The sequence below is a fragment of the Limanda limanda genome, chromosome 13 (assembly GCF_963576545.1).
Source record: "Limanda limanda chromosome 13, fLimLim1.1, whole genome shotgun sequence".
Lineage (NCBI taxonomy): Eukaryota > Metazoa > Chordata > Actinopteri > Pleuronectiformes > Pleuronectidae > Limanda > Limanda limanda.
This window is the reverse complement of record NC_083648.1, coordinates 20148455-20167040: the sequence shown is the minus strand read 5'-3', so window position 1 is coordinate 20167040 and position 18586 is coordinate 20148455. Positions and strand designations below refer to the sequence as shown.

The window sequence follows — 18586 nt, the reverse complement described above, 5'->3', positions numbered from 1 at the left end:
CCCATGAGCACATTGACATCCAGCAAACGGACCGAATAAGAGAGAGAGGGAGGTGGTCGGTTCCTGACGATCTGTACGGTATGTGACGTCAGACTTCTTCTTTCTCCAGAAATGTGTCAGTGTCTTCTGTCAGGGGGTGAAAGCGACAGGGTGGAAGGACAACAGACGGTAACAGCCTCTTTTAAATCATATTTCCAATAGCACTGTTATTCTAATAAAATATGTACTGTATAGGATTTGGTGTAACTTACCCATGAGTGAGACAATAGTTCACGAGTATGTTTGTTTATCCTTTCTGAGAGAGTGGTGAAGCTGAGTGTGTAAACAAATCACTGATAACTTCATTTATTTTGTATTTTATGAGGGGAAATGTAAAAGTTTCTGTTATTGTTGGTAATGTGTGCGTTGTTAACACTCACAATCAGATGTGACTTAGAGGAGATTGATATTAAGATTGTATTTGATGGGTCAATCCACCTCTACATGTGAGCTCTTGAGAAAGGGGAAGTCTAAAAAGCCAGGAAATTCATCAGTGTGGAGGAGTATGCCTGTTCTTTCTGTGACTCATTGCAGCTGATTGTTCATGCCTCTCTCTCACTGTGTGTGTGTGTGTGTGTGTGTGTGTGTGTGTGTGTGTGTGTGTGTGTGTGTGTGTGTGTGTGTGTGTGTGTGTGTGTGTGTGTGTGTGTGTGTGTGTGTGTGTGTCTGTGTTTAAAACCTGTAGGTTGGCTGTGATGCTGCTCTTTGTTCTCTGGTCCAGTTTCCTGGTTTTGTGGCCATCACAAGGCGGTGGGTGACTTTTTGACACTGCAGACCACAATGTCAACTGCTAATACAACTTCAGCGTTGGCAGGATTGAGTTATTTGTTTAATTGAGAGGGGATGACAGAGGAGGCGTTTTTGAACGTTGAGGCACAGTGTTTTCTGTGTAGTAGAGGAGCTCAGCTTTGCAGATGTTTTACATACACAAAAAACCTACTAGAGGAAATATGCAATTCGAAATGCACAATATGCAAAAATGCCCCCAGGAGATCACGTGGTATTAAAACAAATGTGCTCTCTTTGAGCTTAGACATTGGGTAGTAGCAATCACATTAGTATTCAGATTAGTAATCAGAATAGTTGGATGCAAAGAGTGTTCCATCAAGATGCATCCTCTAAAATGTGGAAGTGGCACAAGTAAGAAAGTCATAGCAGTGTTTAAATTAGAGGGCGTAGACAGGTTAGAGAGAGAAGCCGCTGTTGAGCCATTTTACTCATTATGACAAATGTGGTGCTAGAGGAAATATCAGGGGATAACCAGCTCACCAGTCATGAATATCTATCCTCTGGGGAGCATGAACGTCTGTAAAATATTTCATGGCAATGTGTCCAGTAAATGTTGAGGGATAAAATAAGAAAACACATGGCTGTCTTTTGAGGAGAGTCATATTCTTATTTTCTTAAGAATTGGATTTTAGAACCAGACAGTCAGAATGAGTTTAGTAGGCACTAAACTAAGGTAAAACTTGGTAGAAATGACATTTTTCAGAAACAAAAAAAAAAACTTGATACTCACATTATGTCTTGATGGACTTTACCTGCATGCTATCTATTGCAAGTCAGAACATGGCAATCTCAATGACCTGTGTGTTCTCTTAACAGCGATGGAAGGCAACAATCAGGAAGGCTGTCAGAGGGAAATGGTTACTGAGGAGGTAAGGATCGAAATCAAACACTACACATGCACGATAGAAGTTTGCTGCAAGTATAAAGATTTTTGTTGTTGTTGTTTGAAAAACTATTTCAGCTCCAAGTGCTTGACTTCACGAATTCTTCGCTCCTGGAACACTCTGTAGAGCTGACTGATGTACGTGAAACCTTCATCTGCCTCCTTTACCCAACAAATCTACTCAACTGCTCCTGGTCATTCCTCACATTAGAGAAGGATATGCAGCTCTCTGTCGGTATCAGGTACTCATATGGTTTTTATATTCTAGAATAGATAACACAATCATGTTACACAAACCATCAAATGTGTCATGTTTATAGTGGAAAACTGTTCAAGTTTAAGAGATGAAATATGAATTCATTTACAACAAAGGCAAGCTCATCTGTATCAGTTGCTTTGAAGGTTTCTCTGTGTGTTCATCCAGTGTCTGCCATGATACCACGACAGTTCAGTCTCTGAACCAATCGCTTGTTGACCGGGACGGATCAAGGTCTTTAGATCTGCAGGAGCATGAAGAGTTACATGTAATACTTCAATTTAACATGTCCCAGCACGACAAGTGGAGAGTCTACACCTACCAATACGACATGGCCACACTGGGTGAGACTCCTGAGTAAACTGATTTGTTTTTGAGTATTTGAGAATGTCAATTTGACAGATGGTCTTAATTAATGAATAATGCACAAGGTATCACTTAACTGTGATTCCACTTGACTCAGCAGTGGACAAATATATATTTAATATAATATGTGAACAGTGCAAATGGGAAGCATATTACCAATAAATGATCTTAACGATGCAAAAAATGCCCCCAGGAGGTCACGTGGTATTGAACAATTGTGCTGTCTTTTAGTTTAGACATTGGTTTACAGCTATCAGATTAGTATTCAGATAAGTAAACTGAATATTTGGATGCAAAGAGTGTTCCATTGAGATGCATCCTCTAAAAAGTGGAAGCTGCACAAGTAAGACAGTCATAGCAGTGTTTAAATTAAATGGCGTAGTAGACAGATTAGAGAGAGCGGTTGCTGTTTAGGCATTTTACTCATAACTACAAATGTCAACTTCCCTTTGGTGCTAGAGGAAATATCAGGGGATCACCAGGCCACCAGTCATGAATATCTATCCTCTGGGGAGCATGAACGTCTGTAAAATATTTCATGGAAATATGTTCTGTAAATGTTGAGGGATAAAATCATCATTCTAGTAAACTGAAGGTTTGTGTTAAGATAATCCACAGCAGAACTTTACAATGAATGATTTTGTGCCACAGAGGTCATGTCCCCACCCTCAAACATCTCTGCAGCATTCAAAGATGGAGACCTATTGGTGAAGTGGGCTCAATCACGCTCCAAGTGCCTTGAACACCAGCTAGACCTGGGTAACCAGGTACAGTACATGTCTGTCTGTGTGTGAGGATGACTGTGGAGGTTACATTACACCACCTTTCATGTCATTTAGCTGATGCTTTTATCCAAAGCGACTAACAATTACAAGAAGTACATTCAGCATCTATTTGAATTATTACCTCGACCAAGGAGGGGATGTTTTCATCTGCGTTATTTATTTATTTTTAGGATTACACAAAACAACTCAGTGGGTTGCCATGAAACATGAAAAGTATGTTGTTTGGGTCAAAGAAGAACCCATTGATCAATTTTGGTGTATGTCCGGTTAGGGGGCAGATCCAGGATATGTTTTGTAACTTTCTTTGAGATTGTGAGATAGGACTTTTTGTCCACATTTTCCTTAATTTCTCAGAGAATAATTCATGGATCTTGAATGAAATAAATCATATGGTGGTTTTTAAACAGAGATCTCAAGCACGTAGTTAAAGCTAATATCTATGACCAGGTGAAATTTGGTGTGGACATGGATAATGGTTTGGATTTTGTGAATCCATTGTTAGTAGGGGGTGATCTTTTTCAGATACTGAACGGTGACAAATAATCATTTCAGCTTTACCAGAGAATGATTATTTTACCTTTGTTTAGTGTGGGCAGGTTGAAGATTATTTGTGTGTGCATGGTATATATATATATCTGGTCTCAATATGCTGATCAAGAGGCCAATTAGCTTTGATGGAGGTATGTGCTCACAGAGTGTCCTTCTTTCTGCTAAGGAATATTTCCATCTTGTTTGTTTGTCTATTTTAAAGTTAGCAGGATAACGCAACAACCTTCACTTTCTACAACACTGTGAGATAGGGAATTTTACAACATTTCCATAGATTTCTTAGATAATAAAAACCATGGATCTTGATTCAAATGAATAAGGCATGTTTAGGGGACTGCTATTAATGAGTGTGTGCAATTTGGTGCAGATCCCCCCAAAAGTCTGGATATAGTGTTTTAAATGTGGTTTCATAAAGGGACTGTTGGGCCTTTGTATAGTTATGCGCTTTACTCTCTATTTGTTTGTGCTGAGGGAGGTTATGTTTTCATCTGTGTCGGTTTCTTGAGCTGATGAATATTTTCCTAACAGGAGCCTCCTAAACAGCTGAGATCCCAGCTGTCTTACACAGAGCTGAATGCGGATCCTACCTTCACCTACAGAGTGAGGATGAAGACGAGGAAGCTGGACTTGTGCACCGGATCTCAGTGGAGTGAATGGAGTCCCACTGTCAGTGAGTGATATCACCTCAAGTAGATATTTAACTAAAAACGAGTGTCCACTTATTGTTGACATCTTATTCATTTGTTGATAACTGGACACATGATTATGCAAAAGGTAACAGTTATTAACACAGGGATCCTAATACTTATGTGTGCATCTCTTTGTAGCGGTGGAACCGTCAGGTGAGCCAGACCAACTCAACACCTTGTCCATCATCTCGATTTCATTTGGAATACCCATGATCCTCCTGGCTTTGCTGCTGTTGCTGCGCTATCAGAGGTACACAAACACACAAACACACTGGTTCAGAAAAAATACAGCTTCTCACAGACTCCTCACAGCCTGATACAGAAAGTGTGTCCTCTATTTTAAATGTGAAACTGAACTGCGTGAGATCGAAGTCAAAGCTGACACTGACACAGTCAAGTTAGGTGAGAAAACAAAGGGCAGGAAGGAGAAGTCCAAGGGCTGTTTGGGTGAGGCAAGTGTTGTTATTCTATGATAAGCCACCGAAAAACTAACACTAAACACTAGACGAAAAGCAGTATTATTGTCACAGTGAACCTCTACGGACAGGCCTAATCCCCTGCTGTAACCAACTGTTTCCATGATGTTACCTCGGCGTTCGCCAGTGAAGACAAGGTGGGTCTATCGGCGTTTGCGAACCTTAAGGGGGATTTGGAGAACAAAGGAGAGAGCCGCGGGGGGGCTCGCTGAGCCTCGCGGACCGATCGCGACGTGTGATCTAATTAGCATATGAATCGGAGTCCAGCCGCTGGCTAGAACCTCTCTCTACTCACCATTGGAGGAAACCACAGACCCTTGAAACTAATGTCACTCGTGATTGGCTGGTAGAAGTGTTGCTACAGCATTCTTCACGTGGGGTAAGCCCCTCCCACACAATATTTATAATAAAAATGTATATATTAATATTTATTATTATTATATATTAAGTAAGCCTTTACCAAAAGCACTGCAGTTAATTAAAACTAAACATTCATGTGATGCTTGATGCTATAGGTGAACATATTGTACAGGGAACAAATGTGAACAAGGTATATGTGGAGTCAAAGCTTTATTTACATACAGCAAAAATATTGTACAAAAACTCAGATAAGGCTTGAAATGTTTCTCTGCAGCCTCTGGGTCATGACTTCTTTGTGGGACTCTGTCTGAATCTTCTCCAGTGTGTAGACGTCTGTGGTGTGTAGCTGTGAGATCAGTGTAGCTTTCAGTCTTATATGAAGTGTGGGACACAGGTCGGTGCGCTCCTGGCTGTGGAAGGATGGATCCATGTCATCTGTCCCGCTTCAATCAGCTGTAAACACATTCAGTAAAATTAGCACAGTTCAATGACAACATACACCTTTACATGTAACTGGAAAATTATTTAATGAATATAACCTTACCCTCTTTCTTCTCCGACAACTCCTCAATGCTGATGTAAGGTCTGGTCGGATCATACTGGCTCATAGTGTGTCTTTGTACGTCATGGACAGGCAGCTGGAAAACAACACATGTAACATGACTTTATTATTAATAAACGGAAATAGCCGCGCTGCATCACCGTTGGAAGATCCACAGCAAAAAAACACCAAAACAATTCATAAACAGTTACTTACATTCAATGGCTTAATTTTCTGCACTTTAAATCCGGACTTTCAGCGTCTCAGCCTAACGCCTCTTTGTTTGTGTGTGTGTGTGTGTGTGTGTGTGTGTGTGTGTGGGGGGGGGGGGCTGAGGCTGTGAAAACATACAGAAAAAAGTCACGTTGATGAAAAAACTTAACGAGAACAAACTGTTACATCTAAGTAATTCATACATATTTACACATGCACTAGATCTGCTCCAGCACTCGATGCTGTATTCGTATTTTAGCAACTTTCTCGCTATCCCAAAGAGTGGCGGACATGCTTTCAGATGTACCAGTTAGCTTAGTGGTTAGCATGGCGTCTCTAGCTTAGCTCTCACCGTAACTCAGGGACTGTGCGCCCGTCTTCTCCGCCTCGACTCGTCCACACCGGGCCCGCGGCTCTGCTTCCACACGCACTCATCTTCTCCTCCAGGGAACAGCGTCGTGTCGACTTCAGCAAGTTATTTACCCCGAAAACAGAGTCACTCGTACGGGACAAGCTAAACACGACCCGCTTCCTGTCTGCGGGACACTCGACGCTGCTGCACGGCGTTTACGAGGCTCTGATTGGACGAGTCCATCAGCTGATGACGCGAGCGGGTGACGTGAGCAGCGGTTACTTCATATGGGATAAGTATTTGACTGAGGCCAGGTTTATTTTTTGTGGTGTTTAGTACATTTACACACATGATTCACGCTGTTCTGTGTTCGTAACCTTATAGTTGAATGCACTTATTGTAAGTCGCTTTGGATAAAAGTGTTGACTGTTTTAATGGAATACTGAGAAAGTTTAATAACAACAATTAGACAATTGAAGTTCAAATTATGAAGGAATTTAAGCTCTATATTGTGTCTCCTTTATATTTAAAATAATAATCAAACTGAGTGGAGATGTATGTTGTATCCAAACAGCCGGCTGCTGTGTTTTGTCACTGTGCAGTCCATGGGGGATTAAATATTACACTGAAAAAATAAATCATTAAATCAATGATGTTTCATAGCAATTTTGAAAGTAGTGGTGAAAAGGTACCATTTATAATTCATGGAACAGCTTAGTTTGCCATTGACATGTGAATTTGATGCCAGTATTTTGGGAGGACAGATATTTTTATGGAAAGCCAGTAGAAGTTTGGAGCTTACAGGACACAGATGATCATACCCAGCACCATTTCTTTGCTGGTAGAGGTGTGGTTAACACTTCCTCTGTGCATTTAACCAGCACAATTGAAAAAGTGACTGTAATCATGCCACTCTGTACAGTTGTTGAGATTTAGGATTGTTTTGGATGACAATAAAAATTTGAAATAAAGTGCATTGTTTCATTTCTTTTGACTGCATTGACCTTTGTTCGTGGTATACAATATAATTCATTATAGCACACTTACTTACTTAAGAACAATTTAAAATTTCAGGTTTAATATTTATTTTAAGCCTGGTTTACTCAGCCAGATAGTTTGTTGGTGCCTCTTACACATTGGTGTTATCTGCTCTCAGGGAAACTGATTTGCATTTGTCAAGCTCAGAGCATTGTCATTTGCATGTGAAAGCGTCCTCTAGGAGTTGGAGCAGGGGGGGTCAAATCTCAACAGCTCACAGGCTTGACAACTGCAGGAACCCTGAGCGTTTCCTTTGCTGCCTGCAGATACGTGTGAAAGTCGTTAACCGAAGGATGTGCCAACACTTCTCTGCGACACAGATTGACACAAACGCTTCTTTTCATGCAGTGAAAGATACCTTGCAATATGTTTTTGTTTGTGTGTTTATGTGTTTTAGGGTGTCTAAACTTCTGTTTCCTCTGATTCCTCGCCCACCGCCTAAGTACATATATTACCTGGAAGACAATGACACTTTCAATGTAAGTTCACACCCATGCTGTACACACACATACTCATATCATGTCAGTCACTCACCAAGCCACATTCATGAACGAAGGGTGCCAGTGTTTTGCTTCCTCTGTTGTGTTTCCAGTTCTCCCATCCTGTGCAGCCTTCTAAGGCTGAAGAGGAGATCACCAAGGTGGAGGAAGAAGAGAACCCTTTAAAGACATTTTAAAAGTAATATGGGGAGGACACTTTCAAATTTAGAGTAATTACTCCGACCTAACACCAACAGCATTTCCCCTCAGCTCAAAAATGTGTTGAATGTATGCATATGAATGTAGGAGTGTATTTGTGTGGGAGGTGTGTTTTTTTGGGGGGGGGGTCTTGAGTTTTACAGCCTTATATTCAATGCTCTCAAGGTCAAGAGTGTTAGCTCAAGTTTACACTTTAATATGGTTCAATACTTGTTGGCCGCTTCGCTTGTCACACCTTAGCTTAGTGTAAACAAAACTGTGTGGATATGGTCAAATCTTCACACGCATTCGCATTTGTCTACACATGTATAAATCTCAATACACTTTCATTTCATAAACTTCAGAATGCATTTGTAGATTCTTTTATAGGCTTTTGAGAAACACACATACGCGCACGCAGACACACACATACACACACACACACACACACACACACACACACACACACACACACACACTCTGGATCTAGAGCTTTGACAAAAAATATGTACCTTTTTGTGTGTGTATAATAAAGTTTGGTAATGCATCATCTGCTCTTTTTAAAATCCAGTCATTCATTTATTAATTGATTCAACCTTTATTTGTACAGAATGTTCCAGTTTGCAGTCCCTATTATAGCAGGTCATTGTTTACAGAATGATAACAGCAAAAGCAAAAATCCAACATTAAGACAAACGTTGACGCTTACACCAGGTCCAAGGTCAATGAACGCCTGTCATTAATTTGTCTTTTCTAAAGTTCGACTTTTCCTGTAATTTCTGTTTATTGACAATAAAACACAATTATAAAAACTGTAAAAAAAATAAAAGACAGCATTAAAAAAAGTATGAAAACGATTGAATGGGATAAAGAATGAATCAAGGCGAAATGAAAAATAGGTCTGACATTTGCTAATTTGCTTTCTGGCAGAGCGTTAGATGAGACGATGATGAGAACACCACTGTTACAACATCTTTCCATTAAACATGAAACTACAGTTAGCTTAGCTTAACATAGCTACAAACTACATTGACTGCTTCCATATAAGGACTTTTGAAGTTCTTCTCACCCACCTCAAGGACAACCTACACTCTTCTACAGGATCTGAAGAAATGTCTTGATATTAATCTCATAAAGCTATTTGTTCTGTCTAACTAAGAGAGACGTGTGTCTAAAAAGTTGTTTGAAAGTTTGACTTTTTTTGGTTGGGACTTCCTCTATATATAATTAGAAAGATAAAAGGGTCTTCCAACAGACCAAAGTATCGATAGGGTAACCTCCATGGTTCAAAAGTGTAATAAACTGGACTTGTATGAGCCTAACAAACTGAACCAGGTTTAGCCACAGAGCAACAAATGCATATATTATCAATGAGATAAAGTATTACAGCAACAATGAACAGAATCACTGAAATATACAAAGCAAAAGAGAACATTTACAATTAGCTGATGCTAAAGTGACACGAATAAAGATAAAAAATGAAACACAGAAAATATGTGACAATATTCTGCATATCTCCTCTTCAGTTTTTCCGCCTGATTAACAGCGTTGGTCCACTCGTCTGAAGGCACAACCTTATCAGACGGACCTGCCGCTGCCGCTGCTGCTCCTGCCATTGCCGCTGCTACTGCTGCTGCCGCCGCTGCTGCTCATTTCCATGTAGACAAACTCTGTAGAGGAAACAGATGGAACTGTAAGATAACTGAGTGAGGAGGTCATGAGGGACAAACAACACTGCTGTGTCATGGGAATTTCTGTAAAATCGAGCTCAAAGTCCCCTGGGGTGAAATCCCAACACAAGATGTCCGAGACACCATCAAGTTTCAGGCACTCCCAGGCCATACAAGCAAAGTCCCTGGAGTGATTATCATAAACCTAACATTAACTCACAGCTGACCCATCCTCTACATGCATGTCTGTTCTTAAATTAATCATTACCCAAATTCAGAATTTTGCAGCAAAAGGAAACTTTGATTTACCACAAACACAAAAACACTTGTGTGTCTGTGTTTGTATCTGTTTGAGTTTTTATATACTTTTTGAATACTTTATATTGTAACATACTGAATAAAGTGTGTGTGTGTGTGTGTGTGTGTGTGTGTGTGTGTGTGTGTCTTTGTGTGTACCTTGTGCAGTACTGATGTACTGTAGCTGTGTTCTGTCCAGTGGATGTGTGAGGGGGACAGTTGTGACACCAGAGGCTGAACCTCCTCTGTAGTTCTCTATCAGTGTTTCCAGTGTCCCAAAGCTCTGCCGTCTGATGCCTGAACTCTGACAAACACAAACACACAAATCAAAAATAACCTCCTGGTTTATATGTCTGTAAAGTGTGTGACATGTGCGATCTGGATGCAGATGTTCGCTCACCTGAGGACCCCAGCCGTCGATGGAGTGTACAAGCCGGAAGGTGTGCACAAACGGTGCTTTCCTGCAAAACACACATTTCAGAGATTTGAATGGTTTACTGTGAAATCCGTAAAATGCGACTATATGTTCACATATGTTTGAATGGAGTGATGACATCTGAAAGAGATGGTTAATGAACCGGGAGCAGAGGTTGTACCTGATTTCAGTTTCATGTCCAACGCACACAAGGTGAAACAAACTTTAATTTACGCCTCACAAATCTTTCTAGAGCAGTGGCAGATTCAGGAAGGTGCACATTTAAATCATTCCTTGTTTACTTTTAGCTCTGTAGCTTTGAGAAAAGTCACATATCATTGATCCCTCACATGTGGCTCTCTCTGAGGTTTCTACATATTTTTACTCTGTTAACAGGTTTTTTTTGTAGTTTTTCCTTACTCTTGCTGAGGGTTTAGGACAGAGGATGTCACACCATGTTAAAGCCCTATGAGACGAATTGTGATTTGTGAATATGGGCTATACAAATAAAATTTGATTGATTGATTGATTGATCTTATTTTGAAAAAATATCCTTGTTCAAGCACATTTGTGAACTTCAAAAAAGCCTTGAAAGCAAACATTCTTAACAAAATAGTAATATACGAGTGACTAGTTCATCTAAATAAAAAAAGGACTACTGACAGAATAGGGCCACTTCAGAATTAGCTGGGGCCAGTGCAGTCAAAGGAGCATTGGAGATGAGATAAATGAACCTGATGTGCGAACAATCGATGTCGCAACATGAAGTTCCACTCTATTCCACCACGTGGCGCTATAAATGAACGGAATAATCCGGGGTTAATGTAGGTCAACAAAATATTTTTTAATCCAGTCACAGATTGTTTCAACAAATATGTAAAATTTAAAATGCAACAGCATTGATATCAGCAACTTAACACACACATGCCATCACAATGTGTTATACAGTACATTATGCTAATCAGCTTTTACAATCTCAGTTTACACTGGCATGATCAATGTAGTGTTGTTCTTATAGATTTCTGTTATAAAAATTTTATGTTTTTGTCAATTCATAAAAATCACCTGCGGTTAAAAGTTAAACATTTGAATATGTAATACATAATAAATATGAAACAACACAGCATTGCAAATTTCCCACAGTCGGCAAAAAAAGTCTTGCAGCTGGCAGGAAATTGTCATATAGTGTTTATGAGATTCTTTCTTATTTAGTACACAGATTGAAATGTAGCTCGTGTTTAAACATAAATCCTGTTTAAAAGGTATATTATTGAGAAGAATTACATAGATATTTCTTAAAGTGAGTAACATTTTGTGAAGTTTTTCCTGACAATACAGTATTAAGGTGCCGAGGAACAAGAAATTCAACCCAAGTATCCATTAGACTAGAAGATTATAACAACAAATATAATCCCAAAGAATTTTAAAGCTTTAAGACATTATATCAATGTCTATGCCAAATGTACAGGGATGAAAAGCTTTACTAATGACTTATATAATATTGTTTTAGCAGACTGACTTTCTCAGCTGGACTGTACACAACATATCAACTGTAAATCAATGAGGAATAAACTATTTAAATAAAGAATTATCCAACAAACCCTTAACTATCACAACCCTCCCATCTCACCTCACACACAGACAGTAGGCCCCCTGCATGGTGTCGCTGTCTCTCAGCAGAAAGCTGCCATCCCGTCCGAACCTCTCCAGCAGCCTCTCTGTGGCCTCACTCCCAATTCTCCCAAAGTAAATGGACCTAACCAGCTCCCCCTCCTGCTCCATGTCGCCTCTGAGGCCAGCACTCATGTGAGTGTAGAAAGGTGCAGGTGCAGCAGATAGTTGTGGCAACAGAGCGTGTGAAAGTATCATACGAGCGTCTCTGGTTTTCACACTTATCTGTCAAGCAGCTTGCAGCTCATGCCGTGCACTTTGTCTGAGGTAAAAAAAAAAGGTGGTCTGATAAAAAAAAATTTCACCTGACACGTCACAAAAAAGAAAAAATCGACTTAATCCTCCCTTCTTGTCCTCATCACTAGTTAACTTTCTGAAAACCTTTGTGTAAACATTTGTTTGTCACACTGTTTTATGGCAATACATGTGTATTTCAACAGTGTAACACATCAGACATTTTGACAATGTCAGTTTCCCACTGACAGCAGTGTAAACCTCATCAGGATGTGGTTTGCTGCAGACAAATCCTGTTGAGCTATAAAAATTTAAATGTGAAAATCAACTAGTTCACGCTCATAGTTTATTTTGTATTGGGATGATTTAGATGACAAACGTACAGTCATGTGTTTGATGAATCAATGGTGTCGGATCCTGTCTGTGTGTCGCTCTGCTCATTTTAACACCGAGTCATTTTCATGATGTTTAAATGCAGTCTCATAAACTCTGGAACAAATCAAACAAACACTAAGTGACTTCATGTACTGAGCAGGTCCTGATAACTAGTGGTGAGTGTTTATTAGTTACTGCAGCTTCTGCTCTGATCATGACACAGCTGATCTCTGAGCAGCATCTGTGTTTAACTTTTCTTCTTCAAGTCACTGACTGGCTGCCTCACGTGAACGAGCTCTGATCTCACTGCGTGTGTCGCTCTGAGCGTAGGCAGGTATGGGTACATGGAGCGGGTCATTCTACGCATAAATAAATTAACCATTCCGCGTAAACATGTAAATTCTGACAGCCCTAAATAAAATATATGCTGAACATTTTTCTTTTGGTCACTATTACTCTATAACTTTCTTTTGACATTGAGACATTATTATGCAGCTGTAAAAGGGTTTGAGAACATTTCTGTTTTCAGTTTTTATCACATACAAAGTAAACACTAGTCATTAGCATTTTTTATAAAATTTTATATACATGTTCATATACGGTGACAAATCTTCAACTTAAATTCAAATGAAATTAAAAAGGGTTCCAGTTGCTTCTCGTTCATCTTTTCTGGTCCTTCTTATTGTCTGGCCTGTAGTGAGTGGATGGCCTGAAGCTCTGCAGAAAACCTTTCCCCCAAATCTCTGTTTGCCTGCAGGAAACCACCAAGCCCTTTCAGCTGCTCAGTATCCTGATGAAGAGACAGTTCAAATTACATGCCATATTTACATGAATGTGTGTTAATGTCTTAGTTCATATTTATTTTTGTTCTAGTGTAAGCGTATATGTTTGCTCTTTGCACCTGTGTCTCAGTGTCTTCATCGTCAGTATGCAGTAACTCCTGCAGCTTCTCCTGGAGCAACTCAGCCTCCCATTGGCTGATTAAGTCGATCGTGGCTTCCGATTGGTGTATAGAATCACACACTAGACCGTCCGAGTCAACAGAGTCTAGTTGGTCCAGACCAGAGACAGATACGGACAAATCGACAGTCAGCATCTGTTCAAAACAAGCAAACAAGCTGTGAGGTACAAAAATAAGCGTGGTTCTCAAACTGGACATATTTTAACACACACACACACACACACGCACACGCACACGCACACCTCATCTATTTCTTGTCCAACTTTTGCCATCTGTGGTACGTGGCTGAACTGCCGCACAACGTGTTTCAGAGTTGTCTGGTATCTTCTTATCCATTCATCCTTGATACGCAACTCACAAGAATGCATTATCTCGTTCCTGTAGTGGATCACCTGGAATCACACACACACACACGCACGTTGGCACACACATCAGAACATTTGTATCAGAACAAAATCATCATAAATTCACTACCATTGATTTTACAAGTTAGTGTTAGTGTTGAAAAAAAAAATAATGTCAATTGTCAGCAATACTCTGCACCATTTCAAGATATGTAGACTCTAGTTTGTACATATCCCGCCCCTCCATCACTAAATCTCTCCATTCTGTAACCCATTCTCTCCATTAGCTGTTGGAGTGAAAATAAAGCATTTGAATATTAGAGAAAAGGCATTTACAATCTATATTTCTATAGTACTGCTGCCAAAATCTTAACGAAAACCAGCTCCTGGTATAGAAGACTTGGTTGCAGCTGAACTACAGCTATAACAAAAATGTAATTTAATACTTTTAATAACCTTTTTAATAATACTTTAATTTGAAAGTAAGACCAAACTTGCAATAGAAATACACACCAAAGTGAAAACACATTTATGTAATTTAGATTCCTCAGTTCATCAGTGGCTATAAACATCACAAGTTCTCTTCATTCTTGAGCCACATATCTGTTAACTTGCATGTTCATAGTGTTGAGGTATTTTTGAATATCCTCCAACATTACTTTACATGCCACTATATATGTTATGTATATTGATTATTACATTATATCTACACAGGAGAATAGTGCCTGTCTAAACTCCACAGTACCAAGGTCAGGTTATAGATAAAGATCAACCAACAGTACATTGTAGCATCTATGCTTAGGGACTTTCATATCTAACTCAGATGCACCAGACAGAGAGGCACCGACTTCAACTCTCACTGACTTCAACTCTCACTGACTTCAACTCTTTTGCATATTTCTCCAGGGACAAGACGTAAGGACACAATGTGAATCAGGAATGCATACTATAGGGTTAACTATCCAATATGATGCAATGAAAGTGACAGCAACCCTAGCCATTCATGGATGTGCTGTTAGAATGGGTGACACAAGTAGAAGGAGATACCGTATATGTGGATGCTGTTGGTAACATCTTCAGACTTGGGGGTGACACTTGCTCATTTTACTCTGTTAGCGTTTGTATATTGTTTCACCTCCTGGTCTCCTTGCTGCATCTAGTCTACATTAAAACCTTCTGCATAAGACATCAGCTGCTGCCTGAGCTCTAAATTCACCAGCTTACAGAAAACTTCCATAACACATAGCAAGCTGGCTAGAAGAGCATTAGACTAATACCTAAAACTTAACCAGAAACAGATCAACTAATAACACAAACTAATAGGTCCTCTTGATCAAGTTGGTGGGGAAGAGGGCATTTTCATGGGGACCTTTAGCAGTGATGTGCCTGAATCTAATCTGAATTTTTAAAAACACAAATATTTATCAAGGCCTTTCATTTGTTACATTGAATTTAACACATTTTATGACTTAAAAGCTTATCAATGAGTCCATTTTAGACTATACATTTACCTCTCTCACAAATGTTGGATCCACAGACTGGAAACAGTCACAGGAGCAGATGAGGCTGAGCAGAGCAGAGGCATCGCACTGATCCGCCCCCTTCACTTTCCCCTGACCTCGTGGCATATAGACCTACAGAGAGAGAGTTAGAGAGAGAGAGAGAGAGTTAGTTAGATCGATAGGATTGATAGTGTACGTAAATATATTCTATTCAGGCATTTTAAAAACAGTGTTATTGGCTGATATGCTGTGATATATTTGTCTTGACCATGTGATGACATAATCACAGAGCTTCTCAAGTTTCAGAAAACTAAGATCTGCAGTCTAATGTGTGTGTGTGTGTGTGTGTGTGTGTGTGTGTGTGTGTGTGTGTGTGTGTGTGTATGTATGTGTGGAGGTTGCAGCTCTAAGGAAATATAGTAATATGCTGGTTTGGAATAACTGCTCTAAATGTTGGTACCTTGGCCACTTCCCAGAAGTCTGTTCTCCAAGAGGGAGGGAAACAGTTCTCCCAGCACACGGCCCTTTTCGGCTGTCTCTGGTGTGCCATGATCTCCTTCTTCCACTCGCTACACGGCCTACATGCCAAGGAGAGCTACACACACATACGCAGTGAGAATACTTTGGTAATATCACATTTCAACCAAAATCCTTTAATCCCAGGAACCTTTCCAAATAACTTAATGCTTCCTGGAGATCTCCCCTGCTGCAAGCCCCACCCTGAAGGTCCCTGTACTTTCTTAAAGGTTTTAGCGTAAAATACAAATTCAACAAGGAACTCATTCAATCTAAATATACACAAATATCACAAGTGAGAATTAAAAAATAAACTAAAAATGTCAATTCAATTATATATCTGTATTATATAATATTTGTATATATAGTGGGGCTTTTACAAAAAAATGTTATGTGCTGCAAATGTACTGATTTCTCTCAACAAAGACTGGTAAGTGTAAAAATGACTTTCCTCCATTAAGATACTAATTGGGATTTTACTAAAGGTTAAAGCTGGCAAAAACAAGTTGTTATTTCATACTTTCTTTGATTGCCGCCCTTAGTAAGGATTTTATTTTGAAGGGTAAAAAGAGCTTTGTCTGGACATTATTCAGACCCCGGCTCCTGCAAAGTTTCCCAGATCCTGGAGAAAGTTCCAGCTGTGGAAACGTAACTTGCGTCCTGAGTGAGAACCAGTTGTAAAGGCCTACAATCCGGTGACACTTTAAAGCAGCAGTTGATCAGACATGACAGGCTGATCCCACCTGGTTGCCTCTGCAGGCATTGGTCTCACACGTCCTCCCGAGCTGCGGGCTGTGGGCGAGCAGATCCTTGTGGAAACCTCTCATCTGCTGGCTGGTGAAGAGATGGAGGCCACTCTTCAGTATGAGCAGACACCGTCCTGCCTTCAGCCAGTTCTTATACTCCCTGTCGTTGAGACGAAGCAGCAACTCCTCACTCACCATCTTGGCCCTCCTCACTCACTTCCTGAGAAACGAAACAAGTCCAATCACATTACTCTTACTTAGCTCCACCCACTCAGGTTAGGTAACACAGTGACCACTAGATGGCGCCATCGACTTGGTAAACTGCAGGATGTGACCTTCTGAAGTTTTCCTGCAGAGTTCTCCCAGATCTTCAGCACCTCTCAGGCTGAAAGTTGCTGCCCGACCCCTGCTAGTCCAGGGTGGTGTCACACTCTATGATCAGAGCTGCTTTGCCCCACAGAGCAGAGTCACAGATCCGTGACGTAAAGCGACATGCTGTATGACTAACAGTGTTTTGGCCTATACCTGCTTTTTTTTCCTCAGTAAACTGATTTTCCATTTTTTCCCTGGGGCTTCTCTGAACCCTGTAGAGCTGAGACGCTGGAAGGAAGCTGTTGAAGGAACCTTTCTTCTGCACACAGGTAAACGATAGAGCTCTACAGACTCATGATCGCTTCAGCTGAAACCTCATGACTCAGTCAATAGTACTCACTTCACTAATAGCACATGCAGGTATAGAGTCGATAACGAAGGTCTCACAAACAATAAAACTAAAAGCTGTGCAAGGTGCATTTGCCATACCAGCCTGAACTCAAATCAGACTATAATGGTTCTCATCGAGCATCCAACAGTCACTCAAGCTGCTACTAATTCCACACTCTTATTAGTATCAGTTCCCTACATGAGTCTGATCTTTTTCATCAAAATCCATGAGTTATTCCATGTTGAAAAATGACCTGTCTCACAATATTAAATAAGGGGGAAAATAAGTCCTCCTGAGGTAGAGCAGGTTGTCCAGAAGGTTGTTGGTCCGATCAGAGTCTCTGTGCTGAAGTGTCCTCTGATGGTTGTGAAAGAGAACATGCTACGCTCTAGATACACTGTATTAGTATGTGTGTGTGAATGGGTAAATGGCAAAACTGTACTGTAAAGACTTGTGAGTGGTCATCAGAGACTAGCAAAGCACGATATACAGTACATACAGGCCATTTACCTGAAAAAAAAAATGGACAAAGTTGAAGACATGACCTGCTGGTAATAAATGTGCAGCTTCATCAAGCAATGCAAGAATTTCATTTATGAATCTCCAAGCTTTAGAAAAATAAATAAAAGAGCCTTTCCCAGGTGACACTGGTCAAGAGATTGGGACACTCGACAGGTCGCCAGGGTATCGCCGGCCCAACAAACAGAGACAAACAACCATTCCAACTCAGATTCACACCTATGTTTGATTTGGATTCTCCTGGTAACCTAACCCTGGATGTCTTTGAACTGTCTGGGTATTCGTGCCCAGCTGGGATTCAAACTAGGAACCTTCTTGCTACTGTCCCCCTAAATAGTGTTCAGAGGTCTGTGGATGAATAACATATTATCACAGGTTGACATTGATATTTGTTAACACATTAACTGCTAGTTATCTATCAACATGACCAGCAGACATTTATGAGTTACATAACTTTTCAAATGAAGTTGTCTTGCCGGCCAGATAAGGACATCCAAGCCTCTTCTTGCTCTGTTTTGGTCTCCAGATATCAGGGCCTTCAAACTTTGAAATCCTCTGCTATAGGTGATAGCTGTTTTTTTGAGGTGTCTCACTGAAATGCCAGGTCAGATAATCACCAC

At 40.2% G+C, this 18586-nt stretch overlaps 3 protein-coding genes and 1 long non-coding RNA gene across 5 annotated transcripts; 1 reads left to right on the top strand and 3 right to left on the bottom strand.

Annotated features, from left to right (window-relative positions):
* Window positions 1–119: 119 nt before the first annotated feature.
* LOC133017675 (interleukin-13 receptor subunit alpha-1-like) lies at window positions 120–8465 on the top strand. The gene is made up of 10 exons (XM_061083820.1): window positions 120–168; window positions 725–789; window positions 1645–1697; window positions 1790–1953; window positions 2136–2311; window positions 2985–3100; window positions 4196–4337; window positions 4495–4606; window positions 7734–7815; window positions 7929–8465. Exons 2-10 carry the CDS (start codon window positions 735–737, stop codon window positions 8010–8012), a joined length of 984 nt encoding a protein of 327 aa, XP_060939803.1. The 5' UTR covers window positions 120–168; window positions 725–734; the 3' UTR covers window positions 8013–8465.
* On the bottom strand, window positions 5377–6054 carry LOC133018448 (uncharacterized). The gene is made up of 3 exons (XR_009682811.1): window positions 5950–6054; window positions 5737–5830; window positions 5377–5645 (listed from the first exon to the last, which is right to left on the bottom strand). It is a non-coding gene; the product is annotated as an uncharacterized LOC133018448 (long non-coding RNA).
* Window positions 8466–8608: 143 nt separating the features above from the next.
* Window positions 8609–12401, bottom strand: LOC133018635 (SH2 domain-containing protein 1A-like). The gene is made up of 4 exons (XM_061085045.1): window positions 12026–12401; window positions 10381–10441; window positions 10140–10284; window positions 8609–9683 (listed from the first exon to the last, which is right to left on the bottom strand). Exons 1-4 carry the CDS (start codon window positions 12262–12264, stop codon window positions 9592–9594), a joined length of 537 nt encoding a protein of 178 aa, XP_060941028.1. The 5' UTR covers window positions 12265–12401; the 3' UTR covers window positions 8609–9591.
* An 838-nt stretch (window positions 12402–13239) lies between these two features.
* LOC133018634 (uncharacterized protein CXorf38 homolog) lies at window positions 13240–17030 on the bottom strand. Of its 2 annotated transcripts, XM_061085042.1 has the most exons (6): window positions 16742–17025; window positions 15943–16077; window positions 15492–15614; window positions 13879–14028; window positions 13577–13771; window positions 13240–13465 (listed from the first exon to the last, which is right to left on the bottom strand). In XM_061085042.1, exons 1-6 carry the CDS (start codon window positions 16940–16942, stop codon window positions 13355–13357), a joined length of 915 nt encoding a protein of 304 aa, XP_060941025.1. In that variant the 5' UTR covers window positions 16943–17025; the 3' UTR covers window positions 13240–13354. The 2 variants fall into 2 exon arrangements, with proteins under 2 accessions (XP_060941025.1, XP_060941027.1); XM_061085044.1 differs by lacking the exon at window positions 13879–14028 and having other exon boundaries at window positions 16742–17030.
* Window positions 17031–18586: the final 1556 nt, after the last annotated feature.

Coding starts and splice junctions, on each gene's coding strand:
- LOC133017675 (XM_061083820.1), top strand. CDS start 735: ATGCTGCTCTTTGTTCTCTGGTCCAGTTTCCTGGTTTTGTGGCCATCA. Junction 3,101..4,195: donor AGCTAGACCTGGGTAACCAG/GTACAGTACATG, acceptor TTTTCCTAACAG/GAGCCTCCTAAACAGCTGAG. Junction 4,338..4,494: donor TGAATGGAGTCCCACTGTCA/GTGAGTGATATC, acceptor ATCTCTTTGTAG/CGGTGGAACCGTCAGGTGAG.
- LOC133018635 (XM_061085045.1), bottom strand. CDS start 12,264: ATGATACTTTCACACGCTCTGTTGCCACAACTATCTGCTGCACCTGCA. Junction 10,285..10,380: donor TCGACGGCTGGGGTCCTCAG/GTGAGCGAACAT, acceptor TGTGTTTGTCAG/AGTTCAGGCATCAGACGGCA. Junction 9,684..10,139: donor GTACATCAGTACTGCACAAG/GTACACACAAAG, acceptor TTTCCTCTACAG/AGTTTGTCTACATGGAAATG.
- LOC133018634 (XM_061085042.1), bottom strand. CDS start 16,942: ATGGTGAGTGAGGAGTTGCTGCTTCGTCTCAACGACAGGGAGTATAAG. Junction 16,078..16,741: donor ATGCCTGCAGAGGCAACCAG/GTGGGATCAGCC, acceptor ATGTGTGTGTAG/CTCTCCTTGGCATGTAGGCC. Junction 13,466..13,576: donor ATGAAGACACTGAGACACAG/GTGCAAAGAGCA, acceptor TCTCTTCATCAG/GATACTGAGCAGCTGAAAGG.